We start from the raw sequence: 17,572 nt of genomic DNA on the forward strand, positions 1-17,572 counted from the left end.
TTCCAAATCTGTAGGGCAGGTGACAGGTAGAGTAAAGCGCAAGAAAGTTCTGGTGAAATGTCTAATTATAGTTTGTAGCCAGAATATACCTTAGGGAAATTGTCTCTCTTAAGGCATTCAACTGATTGGTTGAGACCTATCCACGCCATGAAAGGTAATCTGCTTTTGGTTAGGGCCAACTTATTTAATAGCAGGCAACGACTTCCTAACAACTACCCGTCTAATATTTGACAAGAGACTGGGCACAACAGTCTAGCCATATTGACACATAAAATGAGCCATACTATTGCCAGATTTCCCTCCCAAATGGCTATATTAATTTAAAATCAACCAGAAGTATATAGACAACAGCTTCTCCATATCCTTATCAATATTTGATGTTATATATAAAACACTGACCTATGTATGGAATTCATGAGAACCATGATTTTATACAAAATTTACTACCCGTTTCCCTGATGTTATAAATTTCCAGAATATCAATTTTGGCTCCATTGCTTTCAGGGGAAATTATTACTCTATTGTCAGATTAATTTCTTCTAAATTCTCATCTCATTTTACACACCAAACAGTTGTACCCAGTTTATTCACCCACCCAATGCAGTACGTTGTATTTTGAATAATATCTGAATGTTCAAAACTGAAATATCTTTTTAAAGGTAGAAAACTGTCACAATGAAAGGCTACTCTATGCATCGTGCTGCAAAATCCCTATACTGAGCAATAAACTCTGTGAGAACCTAAGTCCCAGGGGGCCTTCTTCTTAAAGGAAACTCCCATTTACATCCATATGATCTGATGTGATTCTTTGGGGAAAAAAATGTAAACCCAACTCATTATTTAGAAATATTTCACAGATGTATGTAAAGACATCAAGAACTTTAAGTATAGCAATTTATAAAAAGTATATACCCAGAATAAATGATATCACTATATGGGATAGGAGAGGTTTGAGAAGAAAGTTAGCGGTTTTTATATCGCACAGTTCTATTGACAAGTGATCTCACTAAACCCGTCCATCGGAGCCCATTCAATCCAATCGCTCCTGGCCTGGGCGACCCCAACAGTGGCAGGGTACAAGTGTTCAGCAGAGCTTTCTTGGCCATAATCTTCACGGAGGCAAATCACCAGGCCTTGCCCCTGTGGCTCCTGGGTGTGCTCAAGCTGCCAGCCTTTAGGTTAGTCTGCAAATACCAACCACATTCATGTGACCCAGTGAGCTACTGAACGCAATAAAGCTTTTTTGTTCAGTAGGGCAAATTTAAAACTGCAAAATTGAGTGCTTTCTATTTAAAAAATGTAGGATCAGATATACATTGTACATATCCATACAAAACAAACTATGATGAGCAAAGTAAGGGCTTACTCTATATGATCAAAATTTAATAAAGTCTTTATTTGTTGCTTGCCTTTTGACATCCTAAAAATATTTGAAAGATCTCTGAATCTAGAAATAAGGAAAGCCTTAGACTACCACAACCAATTTACAAATTCAAAACTTTACTTTCAAAATGTAGCTTTAAACAATTTAGAATATGTGCACATTTATGTATACATATATTATACATTTCTATAAATTAATATCACTATTACTAACTGAATTTTGAAAGGTAGGTTTTTGAAAATGTACCAATCATCCCTTAAAGTAATTTTTCACATGTACACTGATAAAGATAGGAACTGGAAACACAGGGAATTCAGGACATATGATCCCTCCTGGACCAGTGGTAAGAGTGGCGATACCGGGAGGGGGGAGGGGCAGTGGGGTAGAAAGGGGGAACCGATTACAAGGATCTACATATAATCTCCTCCCTGGGTGAAGGGAGACATCAGTCAGTGTAAGACTGAAAAATTTAAAAAAAAAATAAATTATCAAAGGTTCATGAGGGAGGGGGGATGGGGAGGGAGGAGGAATGCGGAGCTGATTCCAAGGGCTCAAGTAGAAAGCAAATGTCTTGAGAATGATGATGGCAACAAATGTACAAATGTGCTTGACACAATATATGTATGTGTGGATTGTGATAAGAGTTGTACGAGCCCCCAATAAAATGATTAAAAATAATTTTTCATATTCTCATACATCTGGTATGTAAATATGATAGTTATTTCTTCAATTAAACAACTTTACACATAAGTTGGCAAGGAGGGAAGATCTTCATCTTGTTATTCAGGTCACTTATCAGCTAGATATATTGTAATATGCCCTCCTAATGGATTATACCTTTGCTCTAGTTGAAAAATCGCTGTATATAATGTGAGAAGTCACCGAGCAGGAGTACACTGTACATGTGAAAGTTCTGCATGTAGAAACATATTAAGGACTACTGCTACATATGAAGGGGTATCCCACCCCCCCAATGGATTTTTAAAAAATCAAAGGCATGTATTTAATTTTTTTAACCAAACAACCTTATCACCTTCAAAGTACTCTCCATTACACTTAATACATGTGTCAAATCTGCGATTCCATTCTTGGAAACAATTTTTAAACTCATCCGTTTGGATGGCTGATAGTACCTCCCTCATTTTTTTTTCTTTTACATCTTCTACATCGCCAATTTGCTGTCCTTTCAAGTCCCTCTTCATTTGCAGAAACAAAAAGCAGTTGCACAGAGGGAGGTCAGGTGCGTCAGGTCCGTGGAGCAGGAGAGGCATGCTGTTTTTGCCAAAAACTAGTGCACTTAGATGGCTGTGTGAGCAGGCGCATTGTCGTGGTTGCAAAATCATCCCCCTCTCTGCCACAAATCAGGCCTTTGTGTGTGCGTCACACACTGCTATGCAATCTCTCTAGAACCTCTAAATAGAAATCTTACTTAACAGTCTGACCTGGTGGAACCAATTCCAAATGCACCACAAGGAGCCATTTCCATCCCTTCAGGAAGCTGACAGATGTCCAGAACGAGGTTTGTCATCCATTAACATTTCACCTTTTTTGCAATGAGAAACCGTTTGCACACTTGAGTCTACCTCATAGCGCCGTCCTTGTCAGCTGTGTTCCACATCACAACTGTTTCTGTGGCATTTTTCCTGAGCGGGAAACAATTTCACAGCCATATGCTGTTCTTTTAAATTGGCCATCACAAAAAATGAGGTTTGAGCAAAACTGCTTTTATGAAAAAAGTTCACCATGACAAGAGAGAATCTTCCCAGGCAACTCTACTGCGGTGCGCTGGCTCAGAGTGAGTTCCCAGATGCTTGCGTGTGAGGGTGGGGGTTGGGATGTGTGTACTACACAAAAGCTATGCCCAGTGGAGCTTTTTTCCATTTTATTTGGGGGGGGGTATCCCCTTGTATTAAGAAATACATCTTAACAAACTTTTTGATAATGGGATTAAAATACACAGAAAATGCCATTTTACAGATTTTGTTTTTCTGTACCACCATCACTAAGATCGTCAGTTGTACTAACTGTTCTTTCTTACACTTCTGTTGCTGGGTGCCATCGAGGGTGCTCATTAACTTTTAGGGAGCCCCGTGGCAAGCAGCTTCAGCCCTGGGCTGTGAAGTAGTAGAGCCCTGGTTCAAAGCACCAGGTGCTCTGAAGGAGAAACGAGGGGCCATCTGCTCACAGAGACGGGCAGCCTCAGAAACTCTGTAAGGGCCGCTAGGAGTTACTGTCAACCCACTGCAGTGGGCGTGCTTTGGGTTTAATATTAGTAACCAGCAATAAGAAAATAACGAAGCATATAGTTTGCTTAGATGCGCTTATACTAAACAAACTTGTTTTCAGTAAAAATAGGGAAAGGAATGATAAAATTTAAAATCAATACACCAGGATAAGTCAAGAATTATTTCTGCTAGTCCCAGTTCATACGTGAACTTGCTTATTCTACACAAAACATGTTTGAGCATGGCTCTGTGACCACTGGATCAGTGTTGTCAAGATCTCTCAGTAATATACTTTCATAATCTTTTTAGGTTAACTTTCATGAAAAAGAATACTAAAAAACGAGCTCAAAAAGCAGATCTTTCCACCAGTCTTTTAAGTAAGATGGAAGTCAATGAAAATGATTGAATGGGATGAAGAACCAGGGATGAGTCTTGAGTAAATCAAATGATCCAGAGAGCAAGATCCAGTGGTTGCTGTGGGAAAGAGGTCGGCCCAGAAGACAAGTGGGAACATTAAAAAAAAAAATTCCCAAGGGGTAATCTGACCCTGGATGGTCATGAGGGCTCATTAGTAATTAGTTTTAAGAAATGAGGAGACTGAGCTGGTGAGAAAAAGGAGAATAGTCCGCCTGGGATTGGTTCTCTGTACTACAAGGTGGCTGCTCCTTCATCGTGCGCAGCTAGGGCTGCTCCATGAGAGTGTCATTGGTAAACATTGGTACACCCTACCCCATCCACCCCACAGGTCTGCTCTTGCCCTTCAGACGTCTTCTCTCCCAAGCTCAAAGGTCAGTTAAACAGAGCACGAGCGAGTCCCTTGAGGATGTCCACTTTGATGTGCAGCATCAACGGAAGGGTGCATATTTCCTCAGGTCAGAGTGAGAGAGGTGGAAAGAACACCTTCTGAAACAGAGGCTTAGAGGAAGGCTACCTTCAGAAACAACAGGTTCACATTGTGATACTTTTGTTTAATGCAGGGTTTTATGATTTTATAGCAACACTTGTTTATCTCTCCTCCTACATATATTTTGGCTTTGCCTTTTTAGTTGTGAAGTTTTCCAAACTGGAAAGGAAGCCGGTGGAAAGCTTACAAAACCACCGTGTAATTCTGTAACAATAAATACTGCGGGACTCCAGTAAGAATTTAAAAGACTTTGGGGGCTGCCCAAGAGTTTCCACCATTTAGAAAATTTCTCTGACTAGTTCCTTTCTCAGCTGTAATACTACCTACATCTGTCATTTTTGGCTTAGAAACTAATTCATAACTGAATGTGAGAGATCTTTTTTTTTAACGGAGTTAAAAACGCTAAGTATGTCTAACAACTGTAGCATGGGTTTATAAGAATTTCAAGCATGCATTTAGACTAATTCAATGCATCTATCATATCATGATCAAATAAACGATGTAATGCCATTAATAAAATAAACAACAAGTAGTAATATTTGAATAGCTTATAAAAGGCAAAGCAATAGGTACTTCGGGTATGTGAAGATTAAAAAAATACTTCAGTGAAAAAATAACGAAAGGAATGCTGTCTTAAAATAAATCAAAGCATACATGTGATTAGAGTAAAACATTGTATAACAGTGCTTGACTGGGTGGGTTCCTCCCTATACTTTTGTGGCAACGAACCCCCAAATGTCAGTTTGAATTGTTCTGTGAACTATTTTGTACTTTCAGAGTGTTGGATTTCATTGAAGTAAATAATAGTAATAAAAACAACATAATAAAACTGCATCTAAAAAAGGCAAAATAAAAAACGCTTTTCTGAAATGGTCTTATGAATAATGGTGTCAAATATGATCCATAGCAGAGTAGAGGCTGGACGTGTTTGCTGGTTTGTTTCCTTCTTTTTCCATAGAAAATAGCTCAATGCGAGGAAACCAACGCACTGTGGTGAACATGCAAAGTGCCGTACGGACGGAGCAAGGAGGGAGGATGACCCAGGGAAGCTGGGTAATCCAGTGACATTAGTAAGGATTCTTTCGTTTCTACGAATGAGAATGAGGTCTGGGACTGACATTCTCTTGCCGATGAGAGATGACTGTCAGAAACAGTTGTGAAATGTGGCTCTAGCCTCGACCTGCTTAAGCAAAATCTTAGCAGGGAAACTTGGGCCTGTTGGGTTCTTGGGGTATTTAAAGAGATAATACAAGTAAAACTATCAGGATAGTACCTGAAATATAAATTTATTTCTTGAGTGTAGGAGTTAATTACAGTGTTAATCCATCTGTGGATTCATAGAATATTGTATATCACCTGGTATGCTGTAACAGCTTTTAAAATGAATAAGTAGAATGATATTAATCAAGAGATTTTTAGGTATTATAAAATTTAAATTAAAAAGTAGACTCAAAGCAGGATGGAGAACTCCACCTATCGTGGACTTATCTGGTGAGGGGCAGTCACTGTGTAGTGTGGCGAAACCAGTGCATACAGATGCTGGGCTCCAGGTTTAGATGAAAAGAAATTACAGGGAACCAAGAAAAGAGAATCCAAAATGATTATAGGATAGGTATACAACTGAGCTTGAGGAAAGATTAGGTGTCTAAAAATTTACAGTTTGGCTAATGACTAAGGGGGTAGAAGCAGACATGACAACATTCTACAATCATTTTAAAAACAGAAAAGCCAAAGAGAGAGGAGTAAATTTAGTGTGACATGATAGGATAGATGCAAATTTTTCAATGTGCTAAAATTACTGCCAAATATATATATGACAAAAGTACAACTCACTGACCTACCTATGAGGAATTAATAAAAAATTTTGTGAGGGGCTGGGAGACAGAAACACAGAAGAAAAACACAACATACTGATGAGAAGAACTAAATTGCATTGTTGGGTCTGCAACCTCATCTCTTAATTTCTCTCATTAGACTTAATGGACTACAAACTACTTATTAGTTTTTCTGTAAAATACTACGTAAGGATTTTACAACAACTAGATATTCAATGTATTATGCCAGTTAGGCTTTCTGTAAGCATATGTCATCCTTTTATTTTCTATAGCCATTTGCCTGTAAAGAAACCTATCCCAATAGTTGAGAAAGGGTAATGTCCACATACAGTAAAACCTATGAAAGCCGTAATCTGAGTAAGGTGGAACTGTTAGAGAAGGAAAAGTCACTGGGTGCTCAGAAGGTAGGAAACCTGAATAAAAGAGGTCAGGAAAGGGTAGGTAACCTGTCAATTGTGGAAAACCTGGGAGACCAGGAAAAACACAGCAGTTCCATTGAGCTATGGCTTTTAGAGATCTCACTGTGCTTAGGTATCAACCAACCTATCTCTATACAGTAGAGGGTTACAAACACTTCAAGATAAAAGTAAAATAATAAAGTACCTAAGGAGATAATAAAATGCAATACATATTAAGTGAATGAACATGTTCAACATGCTGCATTACTTTCCTGAAGAACTGCCCCCTCTACTTGAGCAGTTTCTTGAGCCTCACTTACTTGCTCGCCCTTTCCCGGTGCGTTCCCATCTCCAAGTGCTTTCCTTGTCTGGTTTCTCTGCTAATCGTTCCCCCCCCAACCCCTCGTTTCTCTCACTTGCTGTTTTAACTATGGGCTAGGAGGGATTTGTGAGAAAAGGCCAGGAAAGGCATTTTTGTACATAAACCAAAAAAACAAACCCACTGATGCTGAGTCGATTCCAACTCAGAGGGACCCAATAAGTACAGCGTAGACTGCTGATCCGTTGGGTCCCGGGCCCCAGCCCTATGACAGCGGAAGCCTTGTCTTTCTTTACCTCAGGGAGCTCCTGGTATGTTCAAACTACTGGCCTTGCAGTGAGCAGGCCACGGAGTAAACCACCACACCAACAGGGCTCGACTCGGCCTGACTTCTTCTGTCAAGATGTGCAGCAAACAAGCAAAGGAACCTAACGTTTGCACGCCTTTTATTTATTTGCTTCCTTAGGGGGTGTGTGTGTGTTCTGTTCACTGCATCATTTGAAACCCTTAAGCAGAATGCAGTTATTCTGTTTCTAGACACAGAGAGACTGAGGCTCAGAGAAGTAAGTGGCAAAGCTGAAATTTGCACTCAGGCCTTCCTTTAATTTCGGTGCACCTACACTCTGTTGTCCTGTGTCCTGGAGAGAGGAATTACTTAAATAAACCAACCAACCACCAAATAAATACAACAGAACGAGAGTAGGAGGTTAAATCATGAAGAGGCAGAGGCAGGAAGCATACATAAATGAAACAGTACATTTGAGTTTCTTTCCTTGTGACATGTCTGTTCAAATCCTTTGCCAATTAAAATAAATTTAATAAGAAGCTTTTCTTCTTCCTATTAAAATGGTGCAAGATTTCTGGATAAGAGTCCTTAATTAAACCTGTATTTTGCAGATATCCCCTCCTCCCCCCAGCCTGTGGTGTGCCTTTTTCTTTCTTATCAGAACAAAATTTTCTTATTTTAATGAAGTCCAATTTAATAAGCTTTCTTATTTTATGCCTATTGTATCTATTTGTGAAATCTATTATTACAGCCTCAGAAACTCACAGTTCTGTCCTATATAGTTGCTATGAGTCAGAATTAACTTGATGGCAGCGACCTTTTTTTTTTAAAGATCAACTCAAAGTTAATAATATTTTTTCCTGTTTTTCTTAGTTTTTAGAAGATCTTGTCAATTCCCAGCACATGCTAGCAGGGATTCTGATCAGGATCACACTGAATCTACATATCAGTTGGGGACTAAATATCATTTACCAATACTAAGTGTTCCAAATTCTGGGCATAATAAGTAGAGATATACTTCTCTACTTATTTCATTCTTATTTTTCTCAACAACATTTTATAGTTCACAGGGTAAAGTCTTATACTTCATGTTTCAATACTCCTTAAGTATTTTATTTTAAAATGATCTTACAAATGGCCATTTAAAACATTTCAATTTCCAATATTTTAATTGCTCATTGCAAGTTTACACATGGTCGGCAATTCGAAACCAGCAGCATCTCTGCTGGAGAAAGACTGGGCTTTTTACTCCCATAAACAGTTATGGTCTCAGAACCCAGAGGGGCTGCTATGAGTCAGCACTGACTCGATGACAGTAGTTTAGTGAGAGTATTGCTAGTATACAGAAGAGGAGCCCTGGTGGTGTGGCTGGGTAAGAGTTGGACTGCTAATCTTCAAGGTTGGTAGTTCAAACCCACAAGCAACTACTTGGGAGAAACTTGAGGCTGTCTGCTCCTGTAAAGACAGATAGCCTCGGAAAGCCTAAATAGGGTTGTTATGAGTTAAAATATACTCGATGTTAGTGTCTGGGAGCATATAGAAACACAATAGAATTTTGTGTAAATGAGTTGGTATACTAGAACAATGCTAAAATAATTTATGAGTTTTGTTAGCTTACTTGTAGATTCTTAGCTGTGAATATTTTTGGAAGATTAACCTCTTGGAAATTAAATTTTCTTACTTAAAAAAATAAAATCCCTATGAGAAATACACAATGAGAATAAATGAAACTCACAAGAAGGGAAGCCCTCACATTGAGCATGTACCTGAGACCCACAGCAGACATTCTGCATCTGTTCATTTAATCCCTGGCAGAAATTCAAATTCTTGCTTTTTCAAGTTTTGACAATGCTGACAATATTGCAATTTTTTTAAAGATGATTTTACTGGGGACTCTTGCAGCTCTTGTTACAACCCATACATCAACTATATCAAGCATATTTGTCATATGTTGCCATCATCATCATTCTCTAAACTAGTGGTTCTCAACCTTCCTAATACCGTGACCATTTAATACAGTTCTTGTTGTGGTGACCCCCCCTACCATAAAATTATTTTCATTGCTACTTCATAATTGTAATTTTGCTACTGTTGTGAATTAGGAGACCCCTGTGAAAGGGTCATTTGACCCCAAAGGGGCCACGACCCACATGTTGAGAACCACTACTATAAACATTTATATTCTATTTGAGCTCCTGGTCTCAGCTCCTCAACCATGCTGACAATGTTGCGAATCTTTATTACTCGGTCTGGCTTTCTCTCAGGTCAAGATTCTCATTTCCACCAGTCTACTGTATTCCTACATCTGCATGGCGCTTGAGCACCTCGCTTACCCATGGACCACTTCTGCTTTCTGCAAATCCTATTTCTTTTTAACAACGAAATGACAACCACCCAGAAAAATCTCATAGAAATTATTGATCATCCTCTTATTATTGACCACCTACTTTTAACTTGAATCAGTCACTGACTCTTATCATAATTACAATACGCTCACTGCCATCAAGTTGATGTTGACTCATAGCAACCCTATAGGAAAAGATTGACATGCCCCTGTGGGTTTCTGCGATGATTTATGAGAGTGGAAAGCCTGATTTTCTCTTGCAATCATCACAACAGATACCATTTAATGCTTTTGAAGCCAATATTTCCTTTAGTAGTTTTTGAGTATATGGCAGTTATGGTCTCATTAAATCTTTACAACAATTTTCAGTTAGTATCATCTTTATTTAATTCATTTAGTATCATCTTTATTAAGGAGCCCTCGTGGTGACTGTGTTATACATTGGGCTGTTCAATTTCAATATTTTAATTGTTTAATTGATTAGTGCTAGTATTTACATGGTCGACAGTTCAAATCCACCAGCTGCTCTAATGGAGAAAGATGAGGCATTCTGCTCCTGTAAAGATTTACAATCCTGGAATCCCAAAGGGGCTGTTCTGCTCTGTCCAATAGTTGGAATTGACTCTATGATAGTCAAACACCAACTTTATTGTATAGATGAGAAAACTGAGGCACAGACTTGACTAACCCAGGGACTCGACCTGCAGAACTTGCTATATTTAAACCACCATGAAGTACATGACCTCTAAGGTGTACATCCTGTAGGATTTCTCTCTAGGGCGAGCTGCTATTAGATAATATTTGCAGGCATCCAAGAAATGTTTGAAGGCTTTGTTGGAACAAGCATCCTTCTGCACGAGGTTCCTCAAGGAGATCTGTGTGAAGGAGCCAAGGTCAAGTGGAGAGTAAAATCACAACTGCTATTATTGTCAGGCGGACACATTAGAGTGCCAAATGGAAAGCGTTTTACAGTTTAAGAGAAGCTGTTGGGCTCCAAATCGATCGTAACGGTAGTTGTCTTCTGGTGACTAAAACATCATATGTATGTTACAGTATATACATATGTAGTTCTCAACTGTATGGGAATGAAAAGGGGTGCGAGTGAGCCCTACCGCTTGTTTTCTAGTAACAAGAAAACAGGAAACAGAAGAGCAAGTTGGACTCATACTTGGGACCTTTCAGCTAGAAATTCCTTGACTAAGAACATGGCCCCAGAGTATGTATGTCTTGGCATATGATCAAAATAGAGTTGAAATTTCTTCCCTTTGGGAAAAAATGAATTTATAAAAAAACAAAACCCAAACAACTCACTAACATCCAGTAATACTAACTCATTGCGACCCTCCATATCAGAGCAGAACTGGCCCTTGTGGGACTCTGAGACTGTAATTACTTATGGGAGTAGAAAGCCTCATCTCTATCCCAAAGGTATAAAGTAGGGTAGAAAAATCTCTGCCATGTAGCACCCTCTAGTTGTACTTAAAAAAAAAATCATTTTATTAGGGGCTCATAAACTCTTATCACAGTCGATATATACATCAATCGTGTAAAGCACATTTGTACATTCATTGCCCTCATAATTCTCAAAACATTTGCTCTCCACTTAAGCCCCTGGTATCAGCTCCTGATTTTCCCCTCATTCCCCAGTCCTCCTCTCTCATGAACCCTTGATAATTTATAAATTATTATTTTGTCATATCTTGCACTGTCCGATGACTCCCTTCACCCACTTTTCTGTTGTCCATCCCCCAGGGAGGAGGTTATATGTAGATCCTTGTAATCAGTCCTCCCTTTCCACCCCATCCTCCTTCTACGCTCCCAGTATTGCCATTCACACCACTAGTCCTGAAGGGATTATCTACCTTGGCTTCCCTAGGTTTCCAGTTCCTATCTGTACCAGTGTACATCCTCTGGTCCAGCCAGATTTGTAAGGTAGAATTGGGATCATGACAGTGTGGGAGGAGGAAGCATTTAGGAACTAAAAGAAAGTTGTATGTTTCATCATTGCTACATCGCACCCTGACTGGCTCATCTCCTCCCCGAGTCCCTTCTGTAAGGGGATGTCCAGTGGCCCACAAATGGGCTTTGGGTCTACACTCCGCAGTCCTCCCCTCATTCACAGCGATATGACTTTTTTGTTCTGATGATGCCTGATACCTGATACCTTTGACACCTCGTGATCACACAGGCTGGTGTGCTTCTTCCAGGTGGGCTTTGTTGCTTGAGCTAGATGGTCACTTGTTCACCTTCAAGCTTTTAAGACCCCAGATGCTATATCTTTTTTTTTTTTTAGTTTTTGCTTTTCATTTTATTTTTTCTAATTTTGAAGACTGTTATTCCATGCTTAAAGCTAATATCAAAGGAAACCTTCTATGTATTTTTGTAGTTATAAAACCGTTTTCCATTGTTATCCCAACTGCCTTAATTTGGAAAATACTATTATTCTACCTTGCAGTTAGATATACTTTTCTCTAGAAAGACCCTGCTTAACACAATGGATGTATTGCATTGTTATAAGAGCTATAAGAGCACCCAACAAAATGGTTTAAAAAAAGAAAGGACTTACCAGTCCGTCATGTCTCTCTACTTCCACTAGCCACCTAAACTATAGTGAGATGTTGAGGGATTCACGGCACCCAAGAGACAATGACCCAATTAAAAGCTGTGTGTCAAAAATAACACATTTCTTATAATTTATGGATATTACATTGGTTGTCATGCTGACACATACAATCATATACTTAAATCAAATAAAAGTCAAAAGAACAAAGAACACATTCTCCCAGAAATCTTAAAAACTTAGCAGAAATGAATAAATAGTGTGCTCTCAGGAGATTTTTAAATGTTCGGCCTTTCATATAAATTAATATGCTAAAAATGTGGAAATAAGTAGGAAAGGGGATGGAGGGTAGACAGGAAGAGTAACTTCATGATTTTCTTCATTCCGGGGGTAAGGCCTTCTTGTCTTTAGGATGAACGACTTTCACTTCAAAAGTAGCAAAGTACCTGAGAAGGGAATTTACATCTTTCAGGTCTAGGTGGTATTCTTGTGCTACTTTCTCAGCAGTCCACGGATCTGGATGGAGTTTGTGGTTGTTGAGAAGCGTGAGTGCCTTCACAATGGACAATTTGCCCTTAGGAATGTTCACAAGATGCAAGGTATCAAAGGGATGAGGACCTTTTGGCAATTGGAACTCCTTGGGTGCTTGATGCATTCTACCATCTTTCACCTGAATGGAAGACACTGGATCTTTGGAATCAACATAAACATTTTTTAATAATGAAAGAAGCTTGTCATCTTTTCTAGCAATTTCTCCCTTAATTTCTGCATGGCGGCTCTTCTCCTCTCGAAGCGGGCTCTTGGTGGAGGGATGCTTGGGAGCGAGCGAGGGTTTCAGCCTGCTGATTTCCCGTGCCGCTCGGTTCTCGGCATTGAAGTTCCTGATGGCGCGAGCCACAGAACCGCCCGTGTCCGCAGAGCATGGTGTCCGGCAGGCCCCGGACGCACGGAGCATCAGATGCTATATCTTTTGGTAGCCGGGCACCATCAGCTTTCTTCGCCACATTTGCTTATGCGCACGTTTGTCTTCAGCGATCGTATCAGGGAGGTGAGCACACAATGATATGATTTTTTTGTTCTTTGATGCCTGATAACTGATCCCTACGGCACCTCATGATCACACAAGCTGGTGTGCTTCTTCCATGTGGGCTTTGTTGCTTCTGAGCTAGATGGCTAGTTGTACTTTTAAAAATCAATTTTCCCAATTCAGGCCACTGTCTCTCAGCTGGACTTCAGGTATTCCTCTTTGGGGTATATTGAATTTTCTTGCTGTGGGGGACGATGGCTGGATAGATGATAGATAGAGGTAGATAGATAGACAGACAGACATGCCAAATTTATGCCTACCAAAATACAACATTTTTTTGTAGGTAGCCAAATCTTACTAGCACACTACAAATCAGGTAGCTGAATGATTTATTGTTTTCCAAATAATTTCATTTTTCAAGTTTTCACTTTTTCCTTCTATTCTTGGTTTTTTTTTTTGCAAAGGTTGTCTCAGATCTGAGATCCAAAGTCAGTTTTTAAACGCTTACGTGGTATGTTACTTTCATTTAGAAGTTCGTGTCCAACATCTCTTTAAACTAGGTCAGGGTCTCCATTTCACTAGAGACTCCTTAAGAAATAGAGTTTGCTTTAAAATACTATTATGTACACTTGTTTCTACGTCTAGTTCTTTGACAATAGAAATCATGTCTATTGTTGTTTCTTCTTCTATGGTGTGCCATGTACAAAAGTGCAGTAAATGTTAAACTGAACACTTTCTAGCCCACTATAAGACAAGTTTAGAAAGATATTTTTGCTCCTTACAATTCTCTCCTAGATGACACTCCACCAGAGAGAAATCTGAGCACAACATACATATTTTTTCTCCACATTCTCCTCTGAAGCCATGGGGAGAGCTGTGTTTCTCTTTGGCCTTTTCATATACACAAGGAGGTGCACAGTTCGCATTGCTGGCTCTCATTTACAATAAAAGAAAACAAAGCAAGTGCTGCGAGGTATTTGGAACGGAGGGGAAGGAAACCTTAGGGCTCATCCACGTATTAATGGATCATAGGAAGAAACAAATGGTTCATGAAACAGGGTAATAGGATCTCAATTCTCAAAGGCAGTCTCAGTGATGAATTTCCAATAGTTTCGCTTATAAATCTTATTTTCATAATTCTACCTGCATGTGTCCCAAGCAATGCTAGCGCTATTCTTTTCAATGAAAGCTGGTGTGAATTTTCAGGTATTTAATTCAACATTGTTCTAATATCAAAAATGTGGATGTGACTAAGGCGGCATAAACAGGAGCTGTATCTGGGTAGAACTTATAATGTGCACATGCAGTACTGCAGAAAATATGTGGGTGGGAATCTGGTATATAAGCATGCAGAAAGGCAATTAGAGGCTACAATTTCTATTAAATGAAATGTTTAATATTTGCATGACTTATTGGTAATGATAAAAAAAAACTCACTGCCATCAAGTTGGTGTGGATTCAGAGCTACCCTATGAGGCAGGTTAGGACTGCTCTGTGATTCTCTGAGGCTTCAACCCCATGGGAGCAGCGAGCCTCCTCTTTCTCCCACTGATGGTGATGAGAGTCACCAAACACCAAGCTCACTGTGACAGAGTCAATGTCAACTCATGACTCCCCTAGAGGTCAGAGAAGAGCTGCCCCCATGATTTTCTGCGTGAAACTCTTTACAGGAGTTACTCTCTACATGCCTCTACAGAATGGCTGGGGGCACTGAAATGCTGACATTGCAGTCATCACCCCAATGTTAACGTGCTTGGCTGCTTTCCAGAAGATTGAGTCTATCAAAAGCACCCCAGTAGCACCTGATGATCTTTGCCCAAATAATCAGCCACTGAAAATCCACTGGAGCACAATGTATACACAAATGATTGAATTTCACAACACACATCTCTAATTGAAACATCTGTTGACTTATTTCTGGATCAAATGCACAGTTTAACCAATCGAAAAGATGACAGATGAATAAGAATAGACATGCTTTGGGGCACTGACATACAGAACATTCCATTCCCATAACCAACAGGCTATTTAGCATATTTTGATTTTCCTGTAAACTAGTTTAAGAATGATTCCAAAGCTCACATTTCACTGCCACTTACAGGTACAGGAGTTCCTGGTCGGCTTTCCTGAACAGCCTATCTGACTAGCACCATCAAGATGCACTCCTGCCTAGAGGCAAGGAGATCTTTTCTTCTGGGCACTCTCCATCTCTATGATTTCTGACAACAAGAATTTTAGGAATGAAAGGCATTGTTACAGTCAAGAGAATCTACAACGAGTCCAGCTAATATAAATTTACATCTGAATTCTAATAACAGAGAAGTAGATGTCTTTATGCTTTGCTATTTGAAGATTCACCAATTCATTGTCTACATTTTCCAAATGAGAAACATAATGAGTAGTAGAAACATAATAAATAGTAGAAACAGTAGAAACATAAGTTTCTTTTAAATTACAAAAAGACGCATGTATAATCTGAAGAGTATAACTTGCTAATACTTAGAATAAGCATTCAAAGCTGATGAAAGGGCCCTCTTTTTGCTAAGAAAGCTTTGTGGCACAGTGGGTTAAGCGCTGCTTTGTTAACTCTATAAGAGTGGTGGTTCACATCCACCAGCTGCTTTCTGGGCAAGAGATGAGGCTGTCTGCTCCCATAAAGATTTACACTCTCGAACACCCTAAGGAACAGATATTCTTTGCCCTACAGAGTCACTCTGAGATACAACTGACTTGATGGCAACAGGGTTGGCTTTTGTAATAGTGGAGAGGTTATCTATGGGTATGAAATAGATTTATCAGATCTGTTCAGAGCCTGAGTCTAGCCCATAGGGAGAAAGATGAAGATTTCTACTCCTGTAGGAGCCTTGGAAGTACAGTAGTTACACGTTGGGCTGAAATCTGAATGGTCAGCAGTTCAAAACTACTAATAGTTCCTTGAGAGAAATGCTAGACTTCCTACTGCTATAAACAGGTACAGTCTAGGAAACCCAAAGGGGACCGTTATGAGTCAGCACTGACTTGATGGCAGTGAACAAAAGAGTTACAGTCTTGGAAACCCACAGGGGCAGCTCTTCCCTGTACTACAGGGTCACTTTGCTATGAGTCAGAATCAATTTGATAGCAAATGTTTATCTAGCCCTTGACATCTAGGGTATTGAAAAAGGCACAAAGGCACATCTTACTTTCAAGATATGACAAAATAATAATTTATAAACTATCAAGGGCTCATGAGGGAGGGAGAAGCGGGGAGGAAGGGGATAAAAGAGGACATGATGATGCAAAGGGCTTAAGTGGAGAGCAAATGCTTTGCGAGTGATTAGGGCAAAGAATGTACAGATGTGCTTCATACAATTGATGTATGTATATGTATGGATTGTGATAAGAGTTGTATGAGTCCCTAATAAAATGTTTTAAAAAATCAGTCAAATGGATATTGGCCATAAATAATAATAGCTAACATTTATTGATAACGTATAAATAAAAATGTGTGAAAGGGGAAACCGATTGCAATGATTGATGTATAACACTCCCCTCCCAGGGGGACGAATAACAGAAATGTGGGTGGAGAGACAGCAGACAGTGTAAGATATGAAAATAATAAATATATAGAGTTTATCCAGGATTCACAAGGATGGGAAGCTATGGGAGGGAGGGAAAATGAGGACTCAAGTAGAAAGAAAATGTTTTGAAAATGATAATGGCAATAAACATACAAACGTGCTTGACACAATGGATGTATGTATGCATTGTGATAAGAGCTGAATGAGCGACCAAAAAATAATTAAAACAAATAAATCATGTGCATTCATTAACTCTTAATTCTATTAATTTTATCAAGCATTGCATTATTATATTATATATTATATTACTGAGTTAGTTAGTTTATTGTGCCAACCTAGCCAATAAACACATGTGGGGTTAATTGAAGGGCAAAGAGATAAATGGCTCGGTGAGCCTTGCCTTTTAGTTTTTGGGTTTCTTGCTTTGTGTTGGTCGCACCAGGGCGCAGCTGCCTTAGCAGTTCCCTGCTTCAGCTTGCAAGGGTGACTTCCTGCAAGACATCCCCAAGGAGAAGCCACATGGACCTACCCTGATGTAGCCCTGGGTGTTGGAGCAGCCATGTGGAGACCCCTGCCAGCGCTGAGATACTTACACGTTCACTGACTTGGCTTTCCTTCTGCAGTCAGCATCATTATGTCTGTTTTGTGAGATGGAGGAGGACTTTGTGGACTGGTGTTGGACATATAGGTTCATGTTGGATTTGTGGGTTAAGACAGCACTGGGTCGGGA

At 39.5% G+C, this 17,572-nt stretch overlaps 2 protein-coding genes across 2 annotated transcripts in view; both read right to left on the reverse strand.

Moving 5' to 3' along the window:
- Positions 1–17,572, reverse strand: part of PIBF1 (progesterone immunomodulatory binding factor 1) — a 271,604-nt gene that overhangs the window by 134,907 nt on the left and 119,125 nt on the right. The window lies entirely within an intron of this gene.
- LOC142461542 (NADH dehydrogenase [ubiquinone] 1 alpha subcomplex assembly factor 4-like) lies at positions 12,548–13,210 on the reverse strand. The gene has a single exon (XM_075563546.1). The coding sequence runs from the start codon at positions 13,208–13,210 to the stop codon at positions 12,635–12,637; it is 576 nt and encodes a 191-aa protein (XP_075419661.1). The 3' UTR covers positions 12,548–12,634.

The sequence above is a fragment of the Tenrec ecaudatus genome, chromosome 11, assembly GCF_050624435.1.
Source record: "Tenrec ecaudatus isolate mTenEca1 chromosome 11, mTenEca1.hap1, whole genome shotgun sequence".
Taxonomy (NCBI): Eukaryota; Metazoa; Chordata; class Mammalia; order Afrosoricida; family Tenrecidae; genus Tenrec; species Tenrec ecaudatus.

Excerpts from the sequence above, each read along its gene's own strand:
- LOC142461542 (XM_075563546.1), bottom strand. The coding sequence starts at position 13,210 with ATGCTCCGTGCGTCCGGGGCCTGCCGGACACCATGCTCTGCGGACACG.